The 25,255-nt window shown below is 33.2% G+C and overlaps 2 protein-coding genes and 1 long non-coding RNA gene across 3 annotated transcripts in view; 1 reads left to right on the forward strand and 2 right to left on the reverse strand.

Annotated features, from left to right (window-relative positions):
• The first annotated feature begins 678 nt into the window (after window positions 1–678).
• Window positions 679–25,255, forward strand: part of Setd3 (SET domain containing 3) — a 55,241-nt gene continuing 30,664 nt past the window's right edge. Inside the window, exons 1-3 of the mRNA XM_076396657.1 lie at window positions 679–1,184; window positions 1,248–1,496; window positions 1,552–1,850. Of these exons, the coding sequence (XP_076252772.1) occupies window positions 966–1,184; window positions 1,248–1,496; window positions 1,552–1,850 (767 nt within the window). The 5' untranslated portion in view covers window positions 679–965. The remainder of the gene's footprint in view (window positions 1,185–1,247; window positions 1,497–1,551; window positions 1,851–25,255) is intronic.
• On the reverse strand, window positions 2,073–24,783 carry LOC143191488 (uncharacterized). The gene is made up of 4 exons (XM_076396647.1): window positions 24,514–24,783; window positions 7,040–7,369; window positions 3,408–4,232; window positions 2,073–3,347 (listed from the first exon to the last, which is right to left on the reverse strand). Exons 1-4 carry the CDS (start codon window positions 24,646–24,648, stop codon window positions 2,403–2,405), a joined length of 2,235 nt encoding a protein of 744 aa, XP_076252762.1. The 5' UTR covers window positions 24,649–24,783; the 3' UTR covers window positions 2,073–2,402.
• LOC143191502 (uncharacterized) lies at window positions 15,054–15,358 on the reverse strand. The gene is made up of 2 exons (XR_013004522.1): window positions 15,245–15,358; window positions 15,054–15,183 (listed from the first exon to the last, which is right to left on the reverse strand). It is a non-coding gene; the product is annotated as an uncharacterized LOC143191502 (long non-coding RNA).

The raw sequence follows: 25,255 nt of genomic DNA on the forward strand, positions 1-25,255 counted from the left end.
TATATTACACTCTTCAAGTATGCGAATAATTTACAAGAACTATAATTTTGATTTATTAATATAGTGTTTATATATTAATATATAATTACATATTGTATTGTTTTCTCTTTTTCTTTAAATAAATATTTTAAAATGTTATTAAGATGTTTATACAAGTTTTTTGATGTTATATTTTTTATATTATAGAGCACGAAAAATGTACCAAAATATTTTAATTTAGGCCCCAATAAAAATATTAGTTTATTTATATTATATTCTTCAAATATACATAATTCTCAACAAACGGCAATGTTGCAAATTCAAATCGTGCGAAATCCAGCATTCTCCAGAACTCTAAAACTCTTGTCTAGAATTAATTCTCTGCTGAAAAATGAAAACTAAACACAAATGAAAAACTTTTATACGAAGCTATTAATCAACAGCTAATGAAACTAATTTTTAATTACCATTAACTTAATTGGAGAAAAAAACTTTTTGTATTTTGTACTTGATTTAAAACAAAATAAAAGGGCTTACAAAATTACTAATATATAATATGACAAAAATAAAACTATTAATTTATTTTATGTGTTCTATAAAATTAAAAAAAAAAACAATTTTAATGAACAATTAAATTTTACATTTCGAATTACCCCTATAAACGTTCAAAATACTTCTTGATATGCCGCGGTATCAGAAGGAGTAAGTACGTCAACATAACCTCAAATTATGCGCCTGGACTTTTAATGTGCTTTAAATTTCTATGCTCTACTTCCTCAGCCGAAAAATCATTTGTTAAATAAGGACAACATCACTGTAGGGTCGTGGTAAAACAGTGTTCTGGTTTTAGTAATCAATGGTCAGCTGTTTTTGATTATAAGATGAAATTTGATCATAAACTACCTTATACAGAGTGAAGGAAACAGTTTAGTGATAATAGCAAGGAGTAGTGTGATTTTTGGTGAAAACAAATAGTAAAATACAAAATGGGTAGGAAGTCTGGTCAATCAAAGAACACAAATAGAAAAAACAAAGCTCCTAAAGAAGAGAAAGAATTGTTGGAGACTGTAGATAGTTTACTGCGACTAACTACATTGCCTTTGCACAACAATTTGACTCAGTCATTGGATTGCCAAAAAAAAATTAGCTCACTGATAGAAAGAATCAGATTGCTTGAGGATAAGTTAAGTAAAAAAAGTGGCAGGGTAGGTACAATTATATGGTTTTCAATAACTGAACATTCAATTATGCATATATCTTAATCATAGGCTTCAACAAATAATAGCACTGAGAGATCCCGCATTGATCCTGAAACCGTAAAAAATTTCACTAAGTGGATTCAAGAGAATGGGGGTGAGCTGCAAGGATGTAGCATTAGCAGTTTTGCCGGTTATGATGTAGGTTTAAGGGTAGAACAAGAAATACCTCAAAGCTCTTTGGTTATTGCTGTGCCAAGAAAAGTAATGATGTCAGTAGAAACAGCCTCCAACAGTATTCTTAAAGATATTGTTAACAAGGTACTTATATTACGAATAAGATACAAAATAACATGTTATTTCATATAAATTCTAGGTGGAGATCTTAAAAAATATGCCTAATGTCTTACTAGCTGTGTATCTCTTAGTTGAAAAGTTTACACCAAATTCTTTTTGGAAACCATACTTGGATATTCTGCCAAAGTCATATAACACAGTTTTATATTACTCATATAGCGAGTTGGAGGAGCTGAAGGGCAGTCCGACTTTGGAAGTAGCCTTAAGACAAATAAAAAGCATCGTTCGTCAGTATGCATATTTCCATAAATTGTTCTGGAATTCGGACGATACCATCAGTGAATTGATGAAGGACAAATTTTCTTTTGCCGAATACTGGTAAGTGTTCTTTGCTTTATACTTTATAGGTTATGTTGTGTTATTTTGTTTTCCTCAAGTGATAAATAATAAAGATAAGCTAACCACTACACACAGACGAAATAGGGTTTATTCATCTGGACAGTTTTATATTTTCAAAATTGTTGGTCTGGCCTTATCATTAAGGAAATACACTTTATGTAAAAAAATATATAAAGTGTGAGAAAATGTATAAAATAAATATACAATTATCAAAAATATATATTTAAATAAATATTTTACATTATATTTTAGTATATGTATAGATAACTACATATCAATAGTCTGAAAATGTAATATACAAAATTAAATCTTACACGAGTGATAAGAATAAAAAATAAATACATATTGCACTGTTCAAAATGCAATTAATTACTGGCTGTGTTAAATTAATTGCTTTTAGGATCTTTTTTAGTTATCACTTAATATTGATCCCTTTATTTAAATGATGTATATGATACACTACCACTGTTAAAGTTTATAAGACACAGGGAATTATCACATTTACATTTGGTAAGATGGTATATGTCCATTTTAAAATGACAATTTTCTTTCACTGCCTTTATCCCAAATACTATCGCTTTGCAACTGATTTTTGTAATAATTTATTTTTGTTTTACCCAAGGTTTCCACCATGAAAGTTTTGATTTTTTTTGGTTTCACATCAAATAGGGGAGGTTTCAGGCTGTCCCTATGGCATAGACGTTTCTTCTTCTTCTGTGTCCATTTAAATATCATCAGTATTGTCACGAACACGATCAGGGATAAGCCCAGTATTAATAAACTACCCAAAATAGCAGACTTTATGGCCGGTGGAAAATGTTTGAAAAGTATATTGGAGTCCTCATCTACTACTACTGCTAGTTCTTCGTTGGATGCAGACGAGGAATAAGATCTACTGTTTTCAATGTCGTCCAATCGTTGAATGTCGTTTTCGATTATGTCGTCTGGAGGTGAATGAGCTTGGACGGTTTCACTTTCAAGATCCAACAGTTTGGTATATAATTCCTCCCAAGGACTGTTTAAATTAATGGTGGGCGCGTCTATTTTGTAACTAGGAAATGGGGAAGGCTTCTGAGTAGTGGATTCCTCTAGGAGACTTTTTGATTTCCGCGGAAAGGATGGGAAACTGGGAAACCCCTCTTGTGCCGTATTCACGTGCCCTTCCAAAGGCTCGTCGACGGGCTCGGGCTCCAAGGTGTTGTTGTGGAACATATCCGCTAGATGGCGCTGACTCGAACCTCGTTCTCTCTGTTCTATCAGCTCCTGAATGGTCATGTTTCGCGCTTCTAATATCTTGGCCAAGTCTTCCCGACCTTTTGGATCTTTCAGGATCTCCAAGATCTCCTCCTTGGCGGTGAAGGGTTGCAGTTTGTGTCCTTCCTCTGTGTAGGACATGGTTTGAATTGTTGTGGCCTGAGCTGTGACCGGTGTTTGTGTGGTTACTTCTAAGTCTATATTCATTCTTAATGGTTCATCCTGAAAGAGTTATATTTATTTAAATGCTATACGTTAAGACATATAGATAATGCCGATTACCTGATGGGTTATTAGACTGCTTTCTTTCTTGTATAAGCTGATGATTTCATTAACATCGATTTTGTACGGTTTAGGCGGCAGGATGGGTAATTTTGGATAGTTTTCTGTTTCTTCTTCCACCTCCTCCGCGTTAACTACATGCACAGTTTGTTGCTGTTGGTATTCTTTTTTAGGAGAAGGGGCCTCTACTATTTGTTTAGTTATCAGTTTTGTTAATTTAGAATTAGTTAGAGGGAGACTACGTTTAGTACTGGTCGTTGTTGGTATTTCTGTTGTAGTAGTTGTTGTCGTGGTCATTGTCGTAACCGGTAGGTATAACTCTGTCACGGGACTAGCAAAATCGTTCAAGCCCGGCTTGTAATTAATGGCGGTGTAGAGTTTGGGGTGAGAGGGAACAAATATGCTTCGGTTCGGACCTGGATCTTTTCTAGTGGCTAATTTTTGTAGTAAATTCGACCTTTTCCTTTGCATCTCGGCTAAATCCGCGGTATCATCCGTTTGTTCGATTCTACGATCGATTGTATTTTTCTTAAGCATAACCGATGGCGGAACTCGCTGGTATCTGGTGGTACCCGCGGGCTCCGTCGAGCTGACCATTGGGGAAGAGGACGTCAGGGCATTTATGGCATTTTTGTTTCCCATGAGCAGTTCGGCAAGCGACAGATTCTTCTCTTGTAGCAGCTCGCTAAGACTGAAACCGCCGTTCTGTTTCAGGATTATTTTCAATTCGTTTATTTCAGGAATAGCGTTCGATTCGGGGCTGGTGGTTTGTTGAACTTCGACGCTCGCACGGTTGCCTATCGATGGTTCTTGGGAAGCAGGAATCTGTAATTTTAAAACAAAATGTTTTTTGATAATAATTAACAAGTATGATGTGTTTATTGATATAAACTAGTGTTCATTAAAATGGGTGTATTAGTATGTATTAGGTGAGTAAAAACATATACGATAAAAGTGATTTTATTCAAGGAGGTAATCCTTAATCATATCAACAATTTTGTGTGATTTAATTAAGCTTTTACTAGTTCGATTTATTAGATTTCATTAGTAATTATATTTTGTTCCTTATAAGGAAAAAAGAATACCCTAAATTTTTACTTCATAATTATATTGTTTATTTAATTAAATGCAAAAGTAAATAATATTTGCATGTGTGTTCAATGGAATTACCAGTCAGTAATATAGCTATAAATTTATATGCAGTAATATCTCTTCTCGTAAGGCACTTTCGTTTCGACAATTTTTATACGTTCATTGGTCACATTTTATTACCATCTAGTTTTTGAGTTATAATAATCAATCCTTTTTCATCGCATGAAACAATTCTATGAAAAAATAGGTTTATTTACAATTTACTAGTCAATGAACAATTTTACATATCAGCATTATTATTTATAATTAACTATTCCAAAGGCAATAGAAAACGTAAGTATTCAAAAATAATCTCTAAGACGTATAATATAATACATTTGACTAACATTGCCACATAAATAAATACATTCGTTTTAATTAGATTTGAATTTGATTAGAAATAATCACAGCAATAATTAGAAGCAACGTTTTTTAAACTTTTTTCTATACTTTGCCAGATATGTTCGAATGCATACGAGATTCCGTAACATATAGTAGTAGAGAAAACAATTTATTCTATAGAAACGCATTTTTGAATTTCGGAATCGTAATATTATTATACAACATGAAATAATGTTAATAATGCGAGAGTTCATGCCAATTGATTTTTTAATTCATATAGGGTGACTAATACTAAATTGGACCAACTTTGAGTTGAATAGGATGGTAAAACGTGCAGTACTATACGCGAAACTATTGTAAAGCATCAATAGTTGAGTAGGCATTAAGTTGACCAACAGTCTCTCGATTTAGAACTCATTGGTCAGCGCGGCCATTGCACTATTTTTTTTTTTTGAATAAACGTTACTACAACGAATCACAAAAAATTAATGTAATGGGAAATAAAATTGAGTGTTTAGAGTGAAATAGCCACTTCAAATTAATTTAGTTTTGCTTTTTTCTCAATAAATGGTTTTTAAAGTAAAAAAAAAGATAAGAATACATGCAACACCTATTTTATTTTTTAAATACACGTTAACTTTGGCAACTTTTTTTAATTTTTAAAGTATTCTGTAGCTGACAAATGGTCTTGAATCTAAGAATAATTCGAATTTAAGAGTCCAGTCCAGTCCTAGTTGGTAAAAAAGAGGCTTCAGAATACATTTTTAAAGTCCGCTTCATTCCTTTTGTTCCAAATATTTTTGGACTCCAAACAAACAAACCGAACTAATTTGTACTCCCGATAATATCCGTAGATTATGTCTTGATGCGTGACTTATTATTAGCGTTGAGAACTATCAATTGAAAACAACTATGGACTGTTATGATTAATTAACTATTTTTTTACTATGGACTGTTTCTGTCACTATTTTGTTTATTCTTAAGTTTCTGTTTTTTTTTCGTCTTAATCGTGATATTAAAAATAATGTATAGATTTTATGTTTATATGTAAACATATGGTTTTATGTTTTGTTTATAATATGATTGTAAATAGTAATATACGTTAGTACAGCAGCATTTAGGGACTCTTATTTTTTTAAATTGAAACACTGATTGATAAATAGTAAAATAATATGGACTGAATTTATGTTATCTTGGCAACTACTAGGTCTTTTTTGATCTTTTGTATTTTATAGGTCTCTCGATGCTTGTTCAAGCCCTTTTAATGTTAAAACTTCTTTCATTGAAGTTTCAACGAATAATAATTTTACAATATTTCCGATTAACGATTAAGGAAACTATTATATTATTTAAAAAATATGTGGTAGTTGAATAGTTGATAAAAATTCATTGAGAAAATACATTATTTTCATCCTTTCCTCTATCAAAATTAATAAGGAACTTGTACATCTCCGGCTGTGATCAGAAATAGAAAAACAGTAGAAGCGTGTATTTGACTGAAATAGTAATTACGATTTTCAGTTGACTACTTTTTTGACTATCGACTAGTTCGACTGTTTTACGATAGTTTGTTGATATTTTTGATAAACCTTTACAAATAATTATCAAAGTATATTGGAACTTTAAAATTAAGTATCAAAATACACTAAACATTTAAAATTAAATACCAGTTTAAAAGGTTTATTAAAAATAACTAAATAGTTGGCTTGGCTGGCGCATTGGTAAAGGCGACAGGATGGTCCACCTGCTGTTGCGAAAGTTGCTGTTTCGAATCCTGCTTGGGCATGGTCGTACATTTATGTTTGTGATTGTTTAATATTTGTGGTTGTCCTAGGCAAGAGTGCAAAATCCGACAAGGAAAATGATCTCAGTCACGCCAGGAACCAAGCTGGGTAAGACCGGATGTCTTCTGGTATGATTTTTATGTTGGTCACTCGCCAGTCGGTAGGCTTAATCCCGAGGACCGTGGTTCGGAGCCCACGTTAAACAGTAGGTCCAGTCCAGATAAACCCATAGTTGGTAAAAGGGAGACTTTAAATTGTGTTTAAAAAAAATTGAGAAATATCGAAAAATGTCGACTTAGAAAAATATCGATATAGCGATATATCGGCTAAAAATATCCTAGTTCCCGATGCTGCCTACTATATATTTAGCCTTACCGAAGCTTCCTCGCTGTCATCGTCCCATTCTCCGTTGACATTGGGCCTCTTCCGCTTCTTGGGCGGCAGATAGCGATTCTCCTCCTGCTCGAAACGGTCCTTTAACACGGCCAGTCGCTCTTCCTGTTGATTCTGCTCCAGGGTAGGTCCATCGTCCTGATCGCCGACCGAACCGTACCGAACTGCATCTTCGGTGGTCGAAGGGCGCCTCTTCCGTTTCCTCAGCCGGCGCCTCTTGAGCGGCAACGAGTTGGGCCACTCGCCTCCCGACACCTGAGCGATCCATCCGGACGAGCCCGGCTGCGGGACGACCTGGATTCCCCTCCAGTTCTGTAACATATTAGAAATCGTTATTTATCGGGAAAGTGCAAGTACGGCTCGAGTCTGTTTGTATTTCTATGTAGAGAAAGTGGCGATATTAGTATGCTAACGATCATAATTGCCGATAAAATACGTGTGATATTTTCACACACGATGTGTCCATATTTTAAAACAAGAGCTAGCTTAATGAACATAGTCAGAATGCGAATTACAACTCATACTAAGTTTCAGCTATTATTTTGTACTGCGATAAAAAAACGATTACTAAAACTTATTTTTACAATATATCAACATAAGATCAGAAATATATTGAATATATAATATTAATTAAGGTAGATGTGTCTGTATATTAAAATATATGCAAGCTCAAATCTCAAGAACACAATTTAATTAAATATTATTACCATTATGTTTCAATAATCAAGAAAGTTGAACACACCGTTGAACTTTAGAACAAAAGTATCATAAGTAAGAAAACAATAACGAACACAATTGGGTACTTTATTTTTTTACAATTTAGCAATGTATATTAAGGGAATATATTTACAATCATCAAATAAACTATAGACTTTTCAAAACTTAGCTCTATAAAGTAAATAATCAAAATAATTGATACAAGGTTCAAAGAATAAAATGTTATATGCATATCATATTAGACAGTTTCATTTTAACAGCGGCATATTATGATTACTTCATTTATGTGATCATATAATCTTTATCTTTTATCTATATTTCTAACCTAAAATTAAAACTGTAGCTGTTTTTTTTTCCTATCAGTAAACTTAGTTTAGTTTAATTCAGCTTATTGTCCAAGCAACATGCACAATTTCCAAGTTCCATGGATTTTTTTCCATGTTATTTTCAGCTTAACAAAATACGTAGAAATCAGTTGATAATAATCACATAACTTATATATATGTTGCAGACCTGAGGAATTAACATGTAAAATGAATGATTTTGAAGACTTTTGCGACTAAATTAACTATTTAACAATGATATATTGACGTTATATGGTATCGGGGAACGTTTTGGTGCGAATTTAAATATTATAAAATATGTTTAGCAAGAAATTGAACCGACTTCAAAAAGTAAATACCAAAAATTAAAAACTCATAAAAAATTACTCACTAAAAATTAATAAATAATCGAACTTAGATTTTTAACACAAAAAGTGTTTTAAAATAAAATATGTACATAGTAATCGTACGGCAAAAACCTTATAGATATATATGCGAACATAGAACCTCCTTCTTATTTGAAGTCGGTTAAATATAGGAAAAAGCGGTTTTTCTTCCTGAAAACCTTCGGAAACAATTAATACTATTGCTGTTGTTTGTTTTACAACGAAATAGTATTAATTAGTCGTTTTCTCAATTATCCACTAATTTCACATACTCAACGACGTTCACTTAATCAGAATTCATTAATTAATTAAAAAAACAATATGTGTAAGTAATTAAACAAAATTAAATGGCTGTTATTAAAACGAAATATCTTTGCGGCTGCGAAATTATCCCATGGTTTTCATTCGAATTACTATCGGACCAGAACAATTGCCTAACCGCTCAGGACACTTCCGGCTCTACCCTGTTCGTTTCTTGGGGTTCTCGCGTCGTATTTTAAACGTTCTACGTGATGAATGGCATTTCAGTTGCTTGCACAATGTTTATTTTACGAAATCGTTATCTTTTGTCGGGGCGTATTTAATTGATGGTACACCAACCAGTCGATATGGTTATCGATGAAAAGGAATGCACAGATTGATATTTGTACGTTATTGATAAACAACCAACCAATACTTGATATGAGGATTGTGAATAAGTTTTTTTAGAGTTTTTTTTTTATAAATTCGTGTTTTTTTTTCGTCAAATATTATGTAGTTATTTTTATTTTTAAATATGTTGTCCTCTGATGTATTTTTGAAATTATTATCTTACACTAAATATGCTCAGTGCATTCTTAAAATACATATGAATTTATTACTATTGTCCTGTTGTGCTTGCATCAATGTACAGGAAGACGAGTGTGGGATAAATTTAAATTAGCAGGTCGATTGAAAAGTCCCTGGCTTGACGCATAGATGGCGCTACTATAATTAAATCTATATGTTTTTTTACTTAACCCTAACCCTCAAAAGATGGGTGTATAAATTTGACAGCTGTCGGATCATTAGTTTGTGAATTATAGCATTTTGAGTAAAACAACTTCTGTTATTATAAAAAAAAATGGATAAAAAAGAATTTCGCGTGTTGATAAAATATTGTTTTTTGAAGGGAAGAAATACAGTTAAAGCAAAAACTTGGCTTGATGTCGAGTTCCGGACTCTACCCCAGGAAAACCAACCATCAAGGATTGGTATGCCAAGTTTAGACGTGGTGAAATGAGCACCGAAGACGGTGAACGCAGTAGACGCCCAAAAGAGGGTTGTTACCGACGAAAACATTTGGAAAATCCACAAAATGATTTTGAATGACCGTAAATTGAAATTGAATGAAATAGCAGCACTCTAAAGATATCATCTGAACGTGTACATCATATCATTCACGAATATTTGGGTATGAGGAAGCTCTGAGCAAAGTGGGTGCCGCGCGAGCTTACTTTTAACCAAAAACAACGACTAATTGATGATTCAGAGCAGCGTTTGAAGATAATAAAGCGTAATAAACCCGAGTTTTTACGTCGATATGTGACAATGGATGAAACATGGCTCCATCATTTCACTCCGAAGTCCAATCAACAGTCATCCGAGTGGACTGCACACGATGAACCCGCTCCAAAGCGTGGCAAAACGCAACAGTCGGCTAGCAAGATTATGGCATCTGTATTTTGGGATGCGCATGGAATAATGTCTATTGACTACCTTGAAAAAGGAAGGACCATCAACAGCGACTATTACATAGCGCTATTGGACCGTTTGAAGGACGATATCGCCGAAAAACGGCCGCACTTGAAGAAAAAGAAAGTGCTGCTTCACCAAGACAATGCGCCGTGTCATAAGTCAGTGAAAACGATGACAAAAATCCATAAATTAGGCTTCTAATTGCTTCTTCATCCACCGTATTCTCCGGCCCCCAGCGACTATTTCCTGTTCTCAGATCTCAATAGAATGCTCCCTGGGGACTATTGAATTTCGTCGAATGAAGAGGCGATCGCCGAAACTGAGGCCTATTTTGAAGCAAAGGACAAATCATACTACAAAAATGGTATCAAAAAGTTGGAGGGTAGCTATAATCAGTGTATCACCCTTGAATTGAATTATGTTGAATAAGAAAAACTAATTTTGCCAAAAAAATGTGTTTTACTATGGTAGGCCGGGGACTTTTCAATTGACCTGTTAATTATATCACTTCACTGATACCCGATTCGTCAGAATCGGCTATATACCTCGATATCCGTCTTGATGGTAGGTTAAACTGGAAATTTCTTAAACAAAAATCAGTGCAGATCAGGATCAAAATCAAATAACTGTACTGGTTAGTCAGTAGATACTCTCAAATTTACCTATCATCAAAGGGATTGGTTTATCCGTCAATCATAAAGCTAATTCGGACTTATGGAGTCGTAATATGGGGCTGTAGTTGACAGATAGCATCAAACCTAGTAATCCAACGTTGTCAAAACAAAGTTATTTGATTAATTTACAAAGTCCAACACTTACTTTTAATTTTAGCTTAAATGGTTTAATTTTATTTGAATTTGGAAAATGCATTCTGATGTATTTATCTCGTTTTGCCTATATATTGATGAAGTTACAACAGAGTAAGTAAGTAGTAGTAAATTCATTTGTAGTTGTTAAAAGTTAAGATTGTACCGAGCATATCTAATGAAAGATGTAGTTCAAAAAAAAAAATTATGATGATCTAGAGCCTCAGATGAAACTCAGAGGGTTTTTACTGTTCATCCGTATGGTTCGCCAAGTCCGATTCTTTAAAATGGCACTTGGAATGCCTGTTGGTACGTCGAGTTATGTCCGACGCGGGAAACGAGGGCGGTGAGGGGGACCTACAGCTTAAAAATTTTACCACGACATTAGCTGGTGTATGTTTTCGGAATCCATAAACGGTCATATGTTGGGTTAATAACTCTAACGAAGGCGAAACGATAGCTGATTGTACACCGTGTCCCAAATAAGGATACCGTCATCGGGTGTTATAGTTTGTAATAGGTTCTTGAGGACGTCTTTATTCTTAATACTTGGGTCATCGAACTATCATTAATTATAAATTTGGCAATGTTCAAGCCTCTGTGTTAACATTAATTAACATTAAACATTTTTATCACTAAGTATCAGATAGATTGTGATTTAATAGGCTATTTATAGCTATTGACTATTAAGTTAAAATGACTATAATTTAATTATAATAATAATTTTCACTGCCTTTATCAGTATCAGTAATAATTTATTCTATTAATATTGTAATGATGGTTTGTAATTAATCTAGGATCTATAGTTAAATCTCCTAATGATAGCAAAACAATAACGTCGAATTTTTTCTTGAAGATTTTTTACATCAAAACAAATAGGTTACAATTCGGATTAATGTCTATAGTCATTAAATTAATATAAAACAAAATGTATGATAACCACGATGATGACCATCATCTAACAATTTAACAATAATAATTTCTTCTGAAAATATTCTGGGAGCACACAGTTATGTTACCTAAAGGTACTATACATTTTTCTGTCCAAGTTCTTAGTATTTGCATATATTATGGGAGACATTATGGAGGTCTTCGTGTAATTAATAAATGAAACTATGTATCCCTTAACACTTTATTAATAACACTAACTATTATACAACTAATTAACTAATGAAAATGTATGAATGTTTGATTACTGAATGGATGAGTGTTGATTGAATGTAGGATGCTTGGACGTCGAAAGATGAATGAATCTGATGTCTATTTTTCTGCGTGCCCTTGATCGTTTTTGGTCAGTCTTATTATGTGGCCAGTCCGCGATAAAAAAAGAGGCCTGACGTCACCACAACATCATACCTTTTCATTTGACATAAGTAGTCTTAAGAATAAAGCAACTAGGATGAAACATTCTATTTATGCTTTTCCATGTACATTTACAACATGTGGCCAACAACATAAAACAAAAAAATTATTAGAAATCAATTTTTCAAAGTGGACGCTATGTGTGGTATGATCGATGAAAAAATCCTAATACAATATTCGTTGATATCAAGTTATGGTTTATATAATGTCAGTTCTAATGAAGTTCTCAAATAACTATTTCGAGAAAATTTAGTAATACATAGCTTATTACTAAAAAGAAATCCATTATATTTGCATTAATTGTTTATTACGCAGGTTTCTCTTGGGGCAAATTTTTAACCAGCAAAATAACTTGTCATAAACAGGAGCAAGAGGTAATCACTTGGTGCAAGGTCTGGACTATACACTGGAAGCATAAAAATCTGCCAACTATGCCACCGGACTTTCTGATGAGTCATTCATTTGATAAGTGATCTACTTTTCATCGTCAGTCACTATTCGCTTTAGAAATGAGTGGATTTTGTTGCGATTCATAGATGAAAATTCGACCCATGAAGTTTTTTTTAATATAGATGATACGGCACCATACATCCAGCATCTTTTTGTATCCAGGCAATGGTTTCAAACGACTTTTTATAGAATGTTTGGCACTTGAGCAATTCACTTGAACACTTGAGGAAACAGTTCTTATATAATGGTTGGGCTCCATGTCATTTCCATGATTTTATCCACATTTTCGACAGTTGGTCTTCCAGAGCGTGATTTTTCTTTAACGTTGTGGAAATCCGGAACGAAATTTACGAAATTAAAACTGCACTTGATTGCCTGCTAAAATACCACAACTATAAACATTATTCACAATTTCAGCCAACTGTTCCATATAAGAAATTCATCAAACATTGTTCCTTTTCAAACAGTCCTTCAGCCTGAGTTCTGTCTCCTTTTTGCCTCGCTCGTATCACCCAGGATTTGTGAATTAGAACTCCAATCTTATCGTAATTTTTCTTTATCGTAATTTAACTTTGATGTCCATGGCCTATGGTATTGACAAAGTATAAACAATACTTCTCAAAGATAGAGAAAATGATATTTCACAAACCGTGAATTTACCAAGGAATCCTACAAATTAATTCACTTTCTTTATAAGTTCAATCTTTATATAATTTATAGGCCTAAGAGACCATTGATGAATACATAACATACCATACAGGCCGAACAGGTGAATATTACATCGAATCTATTCGATAGGCTTTCCGATACCCGCATTACCATATTTTATAAAGCTATGCAAAAGAGATTGGCCGTTGGAATTCCTAAGTCATACGATTTTCCGCGATAGATAAAAGCGTTCGAAGAAATCAGTGAAAATGTTTAACGTTAATGGTCAAATGTTGTTTATCTCGAACGGTTCGTTTCAGCTGAACACTAATTATTTCGATAAAAGATCTCTTTCCTACTCATTCTCGCTGAATGGAAATACAATATAATTCGTAAATTATATTATTTTCTAGTATATAATAAATTAAATGTTTAGTTGTCAAATAAATAATATTAGTTTTGTAATGTAATTTTGCATTGCGTTTTACGTTAATTAACCAAAGTATATCTGTGTATGTATATTTCGATAAATAATATCATCAATCGATATGTAGTCTATTCAAAGTTTTTTTAGTAATGCGTCATGGATATTTATGACGTCGAAACATTGCAATGTTGTCGCATCAACTCTGAGTTTTAGTTCAGATTGACATACAAGAAAATTCTAATCTAAGTAAAGTAATTGAACGAAAATGTTATCAAATATAATTTATTTTAACATTATAGTACATCTAATACATATATTATCGAAGGACTAAAAACTACAATTAAGAACACACGTATAATAGTTTGTAGGTTAGATTTGTTTTGTTTACATTTAATTCTTTTCCACGCCATCCATGAGGTAGAATTTCTGGGTTTTTTATGTAGTATTGTCCCTAATCCACCTAATTAACAATTGTATATCCGAGAAACACATTTTACTTTGATTAGAGAGCATATTTATCTTTTTACGTTTAGTTCTTGTTGCCTTCGATGGTGTGTTTACTTTGCAAGTCATGTGCATAGCTTTAGTTGTTTCCACTCTCATCACTCTGTCTCAGAAATTCCAGCATTCTTTTCCAAGTTTCCTCCAGTCACTTTCACTTTCCGACTCACTCTCCAATTCAATCACCAAAATGTTCATTTCTAATCTGTCTACAACATGTTCATGATTCCACTATTTATCAATTACTTCCTCTGTATGTGTCATCGAGTTCATTCAAACCAAAGTTGTTATGGTTGACAATGCTTCCTTCCACATATCCAAACAGTTTTTGATGGAATATCCTTCTCAACCAGCAATATATCTGCAATTAATTATTAATAAATTGAAAATTGAATTCTTTTTAAGGTAATGCCTGGAAGTTCCATTAAACCTCTGCGAGGGTTATCTTTACACCATTTGAACCCTATGCTCTGTAAGAGAGTATGAAAGGATGCCTTACATCCCTCAAAAAGCTGCGTGTCCCTAATTCTTTTATGTACAGTTTCCAAAGATATTCTAAAATAATTTTATTTAATTGTGTTTATATGGATAAAATAGTTTGTGTACTTACTGTTCGTATACATTTCGTATATTTGGTCTCGAATAATTGGCCAATATCAAGATGGTCAAGATTTTTCACCTACTTTGTATGTAGACGGGTTTTCTTGGGTGAATCTAACTTATTATTCTTCATTTTGTAAGCGATGTTATTCACAGTACCCACACTAATATTTAGCAAGGCGGCAACCCCCTAAAAGACATTTTCAATTAATTTGTAGGGACTTATATTATTTATTATCATCAATAATTACCTCTCTGACGGAATTTACCGGCAAACGGGGGTCTCCATTATCTCGTTCCTTTTCGAAATAACCTATTAAAGCCTCAATCAATTTGTGACCCTGAATATCTATTGTTTTCGGCATTTTCAAACAAAGTAATATGATATATTACGGAGCAACTTAAAATTTATCAAAATAATCAAAGGGCTAGAATGTTTACCGGTTTAACCTGTAATAATTATAATTAATATTTTAAATAATTTTGCGTACATCTGGACGGCGACCAGCTGTCAGTATAAATTATTCTGGCTGTATAATTAACTGTAGTTTTAGATGCACTATTATGTTAAAATAAATTATATTCGATAACATTTTTGTTCAATCATTTTATGTAGATTAGAATTTTGTTGTATATCAAAGCCAAACTGAATTAAAATTCAGAGTTGATGTGGCAACATTGAAGTGTTTCAGCGTCACAAATATCCATGACGCATTACTAAAAAAACCTTGAATTGACTATAGCATTAGCGTGTCGTATTGACTCGTGATGCAAGACCTCGCTAGAAGGCACATGTCGAAAAGGAGGACAAGAAGTTAGTATATAAGTTTTCCAGTGCAGAGTTCTAAGAAGCATAATAAGTGCATCCAGATACTATTACACCAAGACCTTAAGATAGCCTGTGTCACTCAGGAAATCATGAGTGTTAATATCGAGGTATTGCAATTCTTGGATAACGACAGAACGGGACACAGGCTCAAAATAAACAAACCATTTGTTCTTGTGTAGTATAGTTAGTTTCGTATAAAAAAACCGCAAGATTAATGCATAAACATTATTATATTAGAGACTAAGTTGCTACTTAAATTTGAGCTTAAAGGCTTTTAAGACAAATTATAAGTACTGCTATTGGTACTCTTAACCAGATGTACCGGAAAGTATGCAATGTTATGATTTGACACATATGTCATTTTATTCTACTGATAACACGCTTTGCAGCTATACATGTTACATGTTGGGAAAGTAACACCGTCATAGATGCATACCTCTTTGAACATGTCATGTTTCGTGCCTTATTTATTATTTAATCGAAAGAAAAAAGCCGCTGAAAGACATCGTTTGCTGATAGAAACTTACCTTAAGCATGCTGTAACCTTAAAAACATGTGAGGCGTGGTTTCGAAAATACAAAAGTGGTGAGTTCGATGTGGAAGAAAAATAACGTTCTGGTGGACGGAAAAAGGAAAAGACGCGAAGCTGCAAGAGTTACTGAATGAAGACCCAACCCAAATACCAAAACAATTGGCAGAAGTGTTACGTTGCTGCGAATTAATAATGTTATTTCATTATTTACTAGCGACCCGCCCCGGCTTCACACGGGTGCAATGCTGATACTAAATTAAATACACTACAGAAAAAATATGAACGTTGTATATAAAAACATAGCGGCCCGCTCCGACTTTGCACGGGCATAAAATATATATGCCTATGTCACTCAATGAAAACATGATTAAAATCGATCCAGTATTTTTGGTTCATTCATTACTGCCCTTGGCCTGCACGCATTAAATTTGGAGTAAAACAATTCCTCTTCCCCTATACTTACTATGAAGATTTCCTGCTATCTTTGGAATATCTAAATTCATACAATTTTTATTACATTGCACATTTTTAAACGCAAATTTTAAATTTGTAATATCTCCGAAAAATATTTGTTTAATTTACATGCTGCAAGGAACCATATTGATCTATATTAATTGCACACTGTATTTAAGGTACTTAATTCGATAAGGATTAATGCCGTATTGCTTAAAATAGCTTCGTAAATAAGCCATTTTCTCACGTAAAAGTAAACAATAAAAATGGTTAATGTGGGTTATCCCTAAAAGATAAACATATACCATCGCGGACTTTTTTGTAGACCTTTTTATGGTGTACAATACTGTAGTACATTAATTTGATCTAACTCGTAGGGTTAGGCAGCGTTTTTGCTAATTGCTAAATAAGCCTAAAAAAATAGGTTAATTTACGACATCACGTTAGAAACCTCTAAAATTAGCAATGTTGCCTTAGTATATTATGCATGTATTATACATATAAACCTTCCTCTTGAATCACTCTATCTATTGAAAAAAACCGCATCAAAATCCGTTGCGTAGTTTTAAAGATTTAAGCGCACATAGGGATATAGGGACAGAAAAGGCGACTTTGTTTTATACTATGTACTGAAGGCGAAATCTTGGACAACTTCATATATTCATTTGATTTCGAGGTCGTTGTGCGCTTTTTTGGTGTGCATTACGTAGCGATAAATATTGGATCTTCCAACTTGCTAGTACAGTTCTTTGATTGTGCGTCTGATATAGTCAGCCCTGGTATTTCGCTGATTCTACTTGAGGAACTGGGTTCTAATTTAAAACGAAATCTATTTTTTGTTATTAGAACTTTTAAAACAGTAACTTAATCTTGAGTGATTTACACCAAGATGCTTTTATTTTTATTTTATTTAAGTTTTACGTGTTGTATTACCCGTTAACAAAATACCTCTTCTTCTTTACTGGAAAAAATGAGTAGTTTTGTGTGTATGCCCAAAAATGAATCCAACAAAACCCAATAATGAGTTGACTACCTTGAGCTTTCGATTAACATACTGTACATTTTCTAGCCTAAAATGAATGGATTATCGTGCTTTTAAGCAAGCTGAAACAAATCTCAGTCAATACATAATTATTTTTACAAACAATAATTTATTTACCTATACTCTTATATAATAATGCATTGTATTTTCCTTGTCTCATTAGATCGTTAGGGTGTCGTTGATAGTTTCATATTTTGTTTATTTGATCCAGGTCTATTTTTGTTAGCAAATTTAATTATTTCATTCTTATAGTATCACTGTACACTGTTCTTACATCTTAGGAAAATGCCGTCTAATTTCTTCTTCTCTGATTCTCTGAATTTCACATTCTTCGACTTTCACTCTCAACAAATTTTAACTACATCTTAGCTATAAAATAAATGTCTAATTATTACCAGTTACTACAATTTTTGCTATTATTATTGATGGACAAACCTCATTAATGACTTGACTAATTCCAACACAACTCTTCTCTGTTCTTGTTATCATTAAATTTTGACATATGTTGATACCTATTCGATGTCGTTGAAAATTATATGTTGTAAATGTTGCAGCTAACATTCCCACTATAAACAAAATTGAGGCTGTTTGGTTTTTATTAATTTTTAAAAATTTAACCTTACATTCTGCACTTACCCTTGTTCTTCTATATTTTAAAACATATTAAGGGTATATTTTTGATTGGTTTAGTTTTGAAAATATGAAATAAACTCGATTTTCTTCAAATTTCTGACTAGAACACCCTTAATCTTAATATAATTAAGCTGCTTCTAAGAAATTCTATGAAATCGACTTGATTCAATTTTTCAAACAGAAACCACAGAAGAAACAATGTCGATACCAGTGAAGCATATTTGGTTTTAAGCATTTTAATTTTACTTAAAAAAAACAACGCCACGAACTTTTTCCTAGATCCGATATAATCGAAAATTATATAAGTCTTACGTTCGATGCCTACGTTGCCAATCGTACGTTTAGTTAGCGAAGTTAGTAGAGTTACCATAAACCGCATCCCATTTAACTCGTTAAAACTTTTAAATCGATCTAACTTTATCGGCAATTTTGCATTTCTGTATTTGTAATTTGCGCGTTTTGTGTTCGGGGCAAGTTTCCGCAACGAGGGGCGGCGTCATCGAAACTTTATTATCCCGTTAAATTTGGATAATTGATTTGGTTTTTTAAGTTATAGCGATAGAGAGAAAGTAAATCTTGTTAAAGTTGACAAAAAAATCACGAGTCTTCCGATCTGTCTTATTGAAAGGTACCTTTAGAGTTATACAGGCGGTATTTATACACACCAGCCACAGTATCCGTGGTAATGACAGAATACTCAACACATGTTAAAACATCAGCTCAGAGGAATAGTGGGCGAATCCCAAAATTAACTGACAGAGACCGACGAACCCTAAAAGAGATTGCGACCAGACAACATAAAACTACGGCGGCAGAACTCAATACTCACTTAAGGAATACTGTTTAGTAGGACGGGAGCTCTGCAAAGCTAACATTCCTAGAAGGGATGATTGCAAAACCCTTTATAACGGAAGCCAACGCTAAGCTTTTTAAATTAATCTCTTAGAACTGCAGAAACATATTTTTATGATTTCCGTTATACAATATAACTATACTGACATATAGAAGATCGCTTCAGTAAGTGATTTGCTGTACAAAATTATAATCTAAATCTTATTTCAAAGACTATTATAACTTATTCTAAACTCCATTCTAACTTATTCTAGAGATTATTATATCTCACTCTATGTGTCTATTAATCAGTTCGTATGGTAGTATGTGTTTGATCCTACGCGCTTCATTGTCATCGGCCACATTTAACTGTTTGGTAAGTGCATTGGGTTCTAAGGCGATATCGGGCTGAATTAGTTTGTTGGAGACGTAATATGGGGAATCGACGATGGTTCGCTTTATTCTGGAACCTCTAAAGGATAACTATGTTTGATTTGCTAGCAGTAGCCCACAGTTCAATAGCATAGGTCCAAAAGTATTGACTTATTCAGAAAAACCTTATTATTTAAGTATAAATTAGATTTACGCCCTATTAGCCAATACATTTGGTTTAGTTTAAGCCCAAGCTGTTTTGTGTTTTGTCACTAAACGCTAAACTGCGAAAGAAATGGTGCTCCGATCACAAAACCTGGACACGTGATGATTAGAAGAATGTGGTATGACCGTATGAATCCTGTAGCTCAGAATCTTAGAGGTTCTATTATAATATGGGCAATATCGAGGTATTTAGCTGCTCCTCTCATTCACATCATTGGTCCGATAACCACAGACTAAACATAATCCCAAGATGATAATTCGCCAATGCAAAAAGATTCAGTCAGCGATTGAGGAGCAGCAAAATATCATCAAGCATTCAACCAACACAAATCTCTGACCAACACAGATGCCAGACCTCCACATACCAGGTGTACCGGAAAGTCATTACGGTTTTTTCGAAGAAAAAATTACATGGTTTTCAAGAAAATGGAAAAACGTACTTATTCAAAGTCTTGGCTATTGATTATGTGCAGCTTGCTTAGGTTATCTTTCAGGCAATTTATGGAGGCCATCCCAAAAAAACTCTTTGTCCGGTGAGCAAAAAAAACATTCACCGAGTAATTTTCTAACTTCTTCGAAATTGCTGCTTTGCAAGCTCGTTTCCCTTTTATGCGAAAAGTTAATAGTCGGAAAGTTTGGAGAGTGCGATAATAACGAATCTAAGTGCTTTCAACACTTCCTTGACCGGTTTTGCTTTATGAGACGGCACGTTATCATGCAGTAAAATCACTTTACCGTGTCTTCGAACCCATTCCTAACGTTTTTCGGTCAATTCCATTGTAACACAACAAAAATCCATGAATTAGGCTTCGAATTGCTTCCTTATCCACCGTATAATCCAGATCTGGCCCCCATCGACTATTTCCTGTTCTCAGGTCTCAAAAGAATGCTGGCTGAGAAGAAATTTTCGTCGAATGAAGAGGTGATCGCTGAAAGTGAGGCCTATTTTGAAGCAAAGGACAAGTCGTATTACAAAAATGGTATTGAAAGGTTGGAGGGTCGCCATAATCAGTGTATCACCCTTGAAGGGAATTATGTTGAATAAAAAAATCTAATCTTGCTAAAAAAAATGTGTTTTACTATGGTATACCGGGGACTTTTCAATTGACCTGTTACGTGTCCAACAAACTGATTCAGCGCGATATCCCCATAGATCCTATAACGAGGGTGATTCGGAGTGTTAGTGCAAAGTACTCTGAAAGACTATTAGTGCATCCCAATGCACTCGCCAAACAGTTAATTGTGCGCAATGACAGTGAAGTGCGTAGGCTCAAACGCAAACTACCAACGAACTGATTAATAGACACAGAGTGAGATTTAATAATCTCTAGAATAAGATTTAGATTATAAGTTGTAGAGTAGATCACTTACTGAAGTGATCTTCCACATGTCAGAATAGTTATATTATATAACTGATATCAAATAATAATAGTTATTGCCCACGGGCAGATTGTTGACGTTCTAGGAGATTAGTAAAAAACAAATATCGCCACCGCAGAAGAAGATTCAAGGGCATAATATCTTGCTTGCTGTGTAAATAGTGGGATAAACAAGGCATAATATTACGAACCGTTGGAACCCACACTGAAACTGTTATTGCAGATATATGTCAATTGAACAAATTAAACGAGGCATTGCTGTAAAAAAGACCAGCACTACCAGGTAACAGTCAAAAAATCATCCTTTGCCTAACAATGCTCGGCAACACATAGCATGGTTGAACAATGTGTATCAACACCGAAAAAATTGTAGAAAATGATGGAATATATTTTGATTAATAGTACTAGTTATTCTCAGTAAATGCTTTTTAAAATTAAAAAAAAATGATCAAAAGATATTTAAACAGAAACAGAAATGGTAAAAACTCTATATAAAATTGAAGACAATATAATGACTACTGTATTTTCATCCATATATTCAGAAATAGTACAAGAAGCCATAAAAAGTAAATCATAATCTTGGGCATATAACTCAAAGAAGTAAAACTCTTGGCGGTTCCAGTTTTAATTAACAACAATATGTAATTTAGCATTAATCTAATTAAAAAAACATTTCGTGAATTTCGTACCGACATACTTTTCTTCAAGACATCATTTGTCAAAACCTTACTATTCTGTTAGATACGAAAAAATGTATCAGTATATCTTATATAGAACTGGTTCAAGGTTCATTGAATGAAATAACTGAAAACGTTTTAAATTAGTTTTACTGTTTGACATCATCAATAATAATTTAATGGTTTGTATTTTTTGTGCTAAATATTTTGGTTTGAATTGGTTCGATCCGCATTTTGATTTATTCGGTTGGATATTTCACTGGTTCAACATTTTTAATCGTTTTAACTGCATTTCTAGTCTGGTATTTTTGGGTAAAAGTGGTAATATTCGTTTGAAATAACTGATTGTGACACAATTGCTATTTTATTTATCCAACCAATTCTAAAAATAAATGTTCATAGAATAAATGTTTTTGCTTATAAACACTTTTTTGTTGAGTGTTGAAACTTTTTTGTGAAGTTCTTGAGTATTTAGGTAGAAAATATGGTGGATGCGAAGCAAGACATTTTTCCAAATCAGGGAATTTTAGCACAAAGACGACTTATAGAAAGTCAAATATGAAATATAGTAAATCCGTATCTATTTCAAACATTCTTTTGAAGTCTATTCACGAGTTTGTTTATAGTTTATTATAAGCAATTCCACCATTGCGGGAAGCTGTTTAATATACAAATGAATTGTTAAAATATTCTGCACTTGTTCAGATAAGATGCCCATTGTCTCAGAAGTTTCACACACTTTCACTCTCTGATCGTTTAAGTGAATCTTGTTTATTATTTCTGGAGTGATACAACAAATGATCAAAATTTATTCATGTAAATTCAACCGTTTAATTTTTACTTTAAAATTTTATTGATGATAACAAGACTTCAGAATCGCAATCTCCCGTAACTCTCTATGTTTTGTTCTGTCTATTCTGTCCTGATCTGATATACAATTTTGTCATTGTTCTAAATTGAGGGTTATTTATGGCTTCCACTTACATACTAAACCACTCATTAAACTGAAAAACTGTCATAACTATTTCTTACCAGTTACTTATAGTACAACTCTCGAATTATCGGTAAAATCTACAGTTTTACTGATTTTTCCTTTACACATTAGCTCTGGTTTGTTTTTTCCAAAAAATGTACCAAGAGTTGTACAGTCAAGAAGTTACAGTCATTAGAATCTACTACAGTGACGAAAAATTGCAATATTGTTCATCATTACTTTTTTCTTCAGACCAAATTGTAATTACTTAATTGTTACTCATCACTTACGTAAAACTATTTCATCACTTACGTAAAGCTCATTTTTTAATCACAATAATGTACTTTAACAGACAGTATTGGTTACTCACAAGTTTTTTTTATGAAAACTTCAACTCATATAATTTCGCTCCCTCTCTGTTTGCCCTAGTCAGCTTCGTCAATACTTCAGAAAGTCAAAGGTTCTAGAGAAAGTATTGATATAAATGCAATATGTCCTAAAAGGTTGTGGGGTGTAGCAAACATTGAATACTTCAATTATTGAAATGTTTTAATTAAACATTTATAATCTAAGATCATGTTCTATTCTCCAGATCCTTATAAAAACGATGACAATAATTGGACTAGAAACAATAAGGAAAATGCTAACATTTTCTCTAATCACTTAAATTTGTTTTAAGCCTTTCACATCTGGACTAACTTTCTTTATTTCTTAAAGAAAATTGAATTTCTAACTTCTGAAATTTGCTATTTCAAATGGATTGGATTATAATAGGGAATTTAATAGTGTTGCGAACTTTCGACTGAAATTGACTATCGACTGTTTAGTGATTTATCGACTATTTACTATCGACTTTTTACTATCGACTGTTTCAGACGCTATTTTTGGTTCGACTGTTTTCAGTCGCTATTTTGAGTCCAACTTATTTTATTACTATATACTATCGACTGTTTCAGTAGTGTACTTTTAGTTACTATTTTCGGTTCTACTAGTTTCATTCGACTGATTTTTAACTTTCTGGCTGTCGTCCTAGCCGCGACCTTGACAAAAATATGCCAAACCTAGGGTTATATAGATTTATATGTAATATATATAGTCTTATAATTTTTTTGGTACTTTGCTTGTAAATAATAACATATTGTATATTAATATAACAGCATTTTGGAACGATACTTTTTAAGATTGTTAATGTTATAGAGTAAAAAATTAAAATTGTGAATGATAAATAGTAAAATATTTTGGGCTATTTTTATGGCAATAATTTGTCATTCGTTGTCATTTGATTTCGAAGTCGGTTAACAAGGATCGTTTCGCGGATAACCTCAAATGATACATCGTTCTTTCGGTGTGGAATCCGTAAAATGGCTGCAACCTGGGAAAAATAGTGACTATCGATGGACAATACCTTGAGTAAAATACATTGTACCGATTTTTCGGAATTAATCGTTTTGTTAATAATACGTTTATTATTTAAATCGCATCGTTAATGTAAACATTTAAATAATGTGAACTACACTTGGTCTTAAATTACTTCATATTAATGAACGTCTCGATATGTATATGGCGCTACTTACGTCGATATATTCTCGAGATTCTCGCACTTCACTGGCTTCGTTTTCGATCTCCTCACTGCTGAAGTCCTGTCCGTTCACCGAGACACAGTCCAGAGCGATTATCGTGAAAAACAACACTGACCAGTGGTACAACATCGTCACGCTATTTCGAATCGGTCGAACGAATCAACAATCATCTGCTATATCGTACGGTAACGGAATTGTGTGTAAATGTTCGTGTGCCGCGAAGGAATGGACTGTTAGTCGGCGGTTCATCGGTGGGCAACATGTGTTCAAGCCGCGCCGAATGGTACAGATCGTTGGTGGGATGAATGGTACCTTTGATTTTGTTGTCGGCGGACGGTCGCTAGAGAGAGCGAGAACGAGACGGAAGGGTATTTTGGATCATTCATCGGGCTGTTAATTCCCACAACTGTTGTTATTGTCACGATAGAGAATCAGTAAAGTGCATTAGTGGTACTAACTTTTTTTCTTATTTGATGCACATAGGTTTTTTTTATCTATAGTTTCGATTATATCCTTTTATTCAGCTACGATGTGTAATTTTAAGTACCTTTTGATTGTTTGAGATCAATATTTACCGAACCGGTTTTATGGAAATGGTAAACAATAGAAAACAAGACCTAAAGAAATAACAGTAATCACATTATTTTTAATTTAGTCGTGTTACCTTGTTTGTTTTTTCGTAGAATGTGGTCGAAATTTGTATATTAGAAATTAATTATTACATTATTATCTACTA

The sequence above is a fragment of the Rhynchophorus ferrugineus genome, unplaced genomic scaffold (genome assembly GCF_030347505.1).
Source record: "Rhynchophorus ferrugineus isolate W39M unplaced genomic scaffold, kcgeb_rfMv2 rfM2, whole genome shotgun sequence".
NCBI classification, from domain to species: domain Eukaryota; kingdom Metazoa; phylum Arthropoda; class Insecta; order Coleoptera; family Curculionidae; genus Rhynchophorus; species Rhynchophorus ferrugineus.

Coding starts and splice junctions, on each gene's coding strand:
- LOC143191488 (XM_076396647.1), bottom strand. CDS start 24,648: ATGTTGTACCACTGGTCAGTGTTGTTTTTCACGATAATCGCTCTGGAC. Junction 4,233..7,039: donor ATGACAGCGAGGAAGCTTCG/GTAAGGCTAAAT, acceptor TTAAAATTACAG/ATTCCTGCTTCCCAAGAACC. Junction 3,348..3,407: donor GCAGTCTAATAACCCATCAG/GTAATCGGCATT, acceptor TAACTCTTTCAG/GATGAACCATTAAGAATGAA.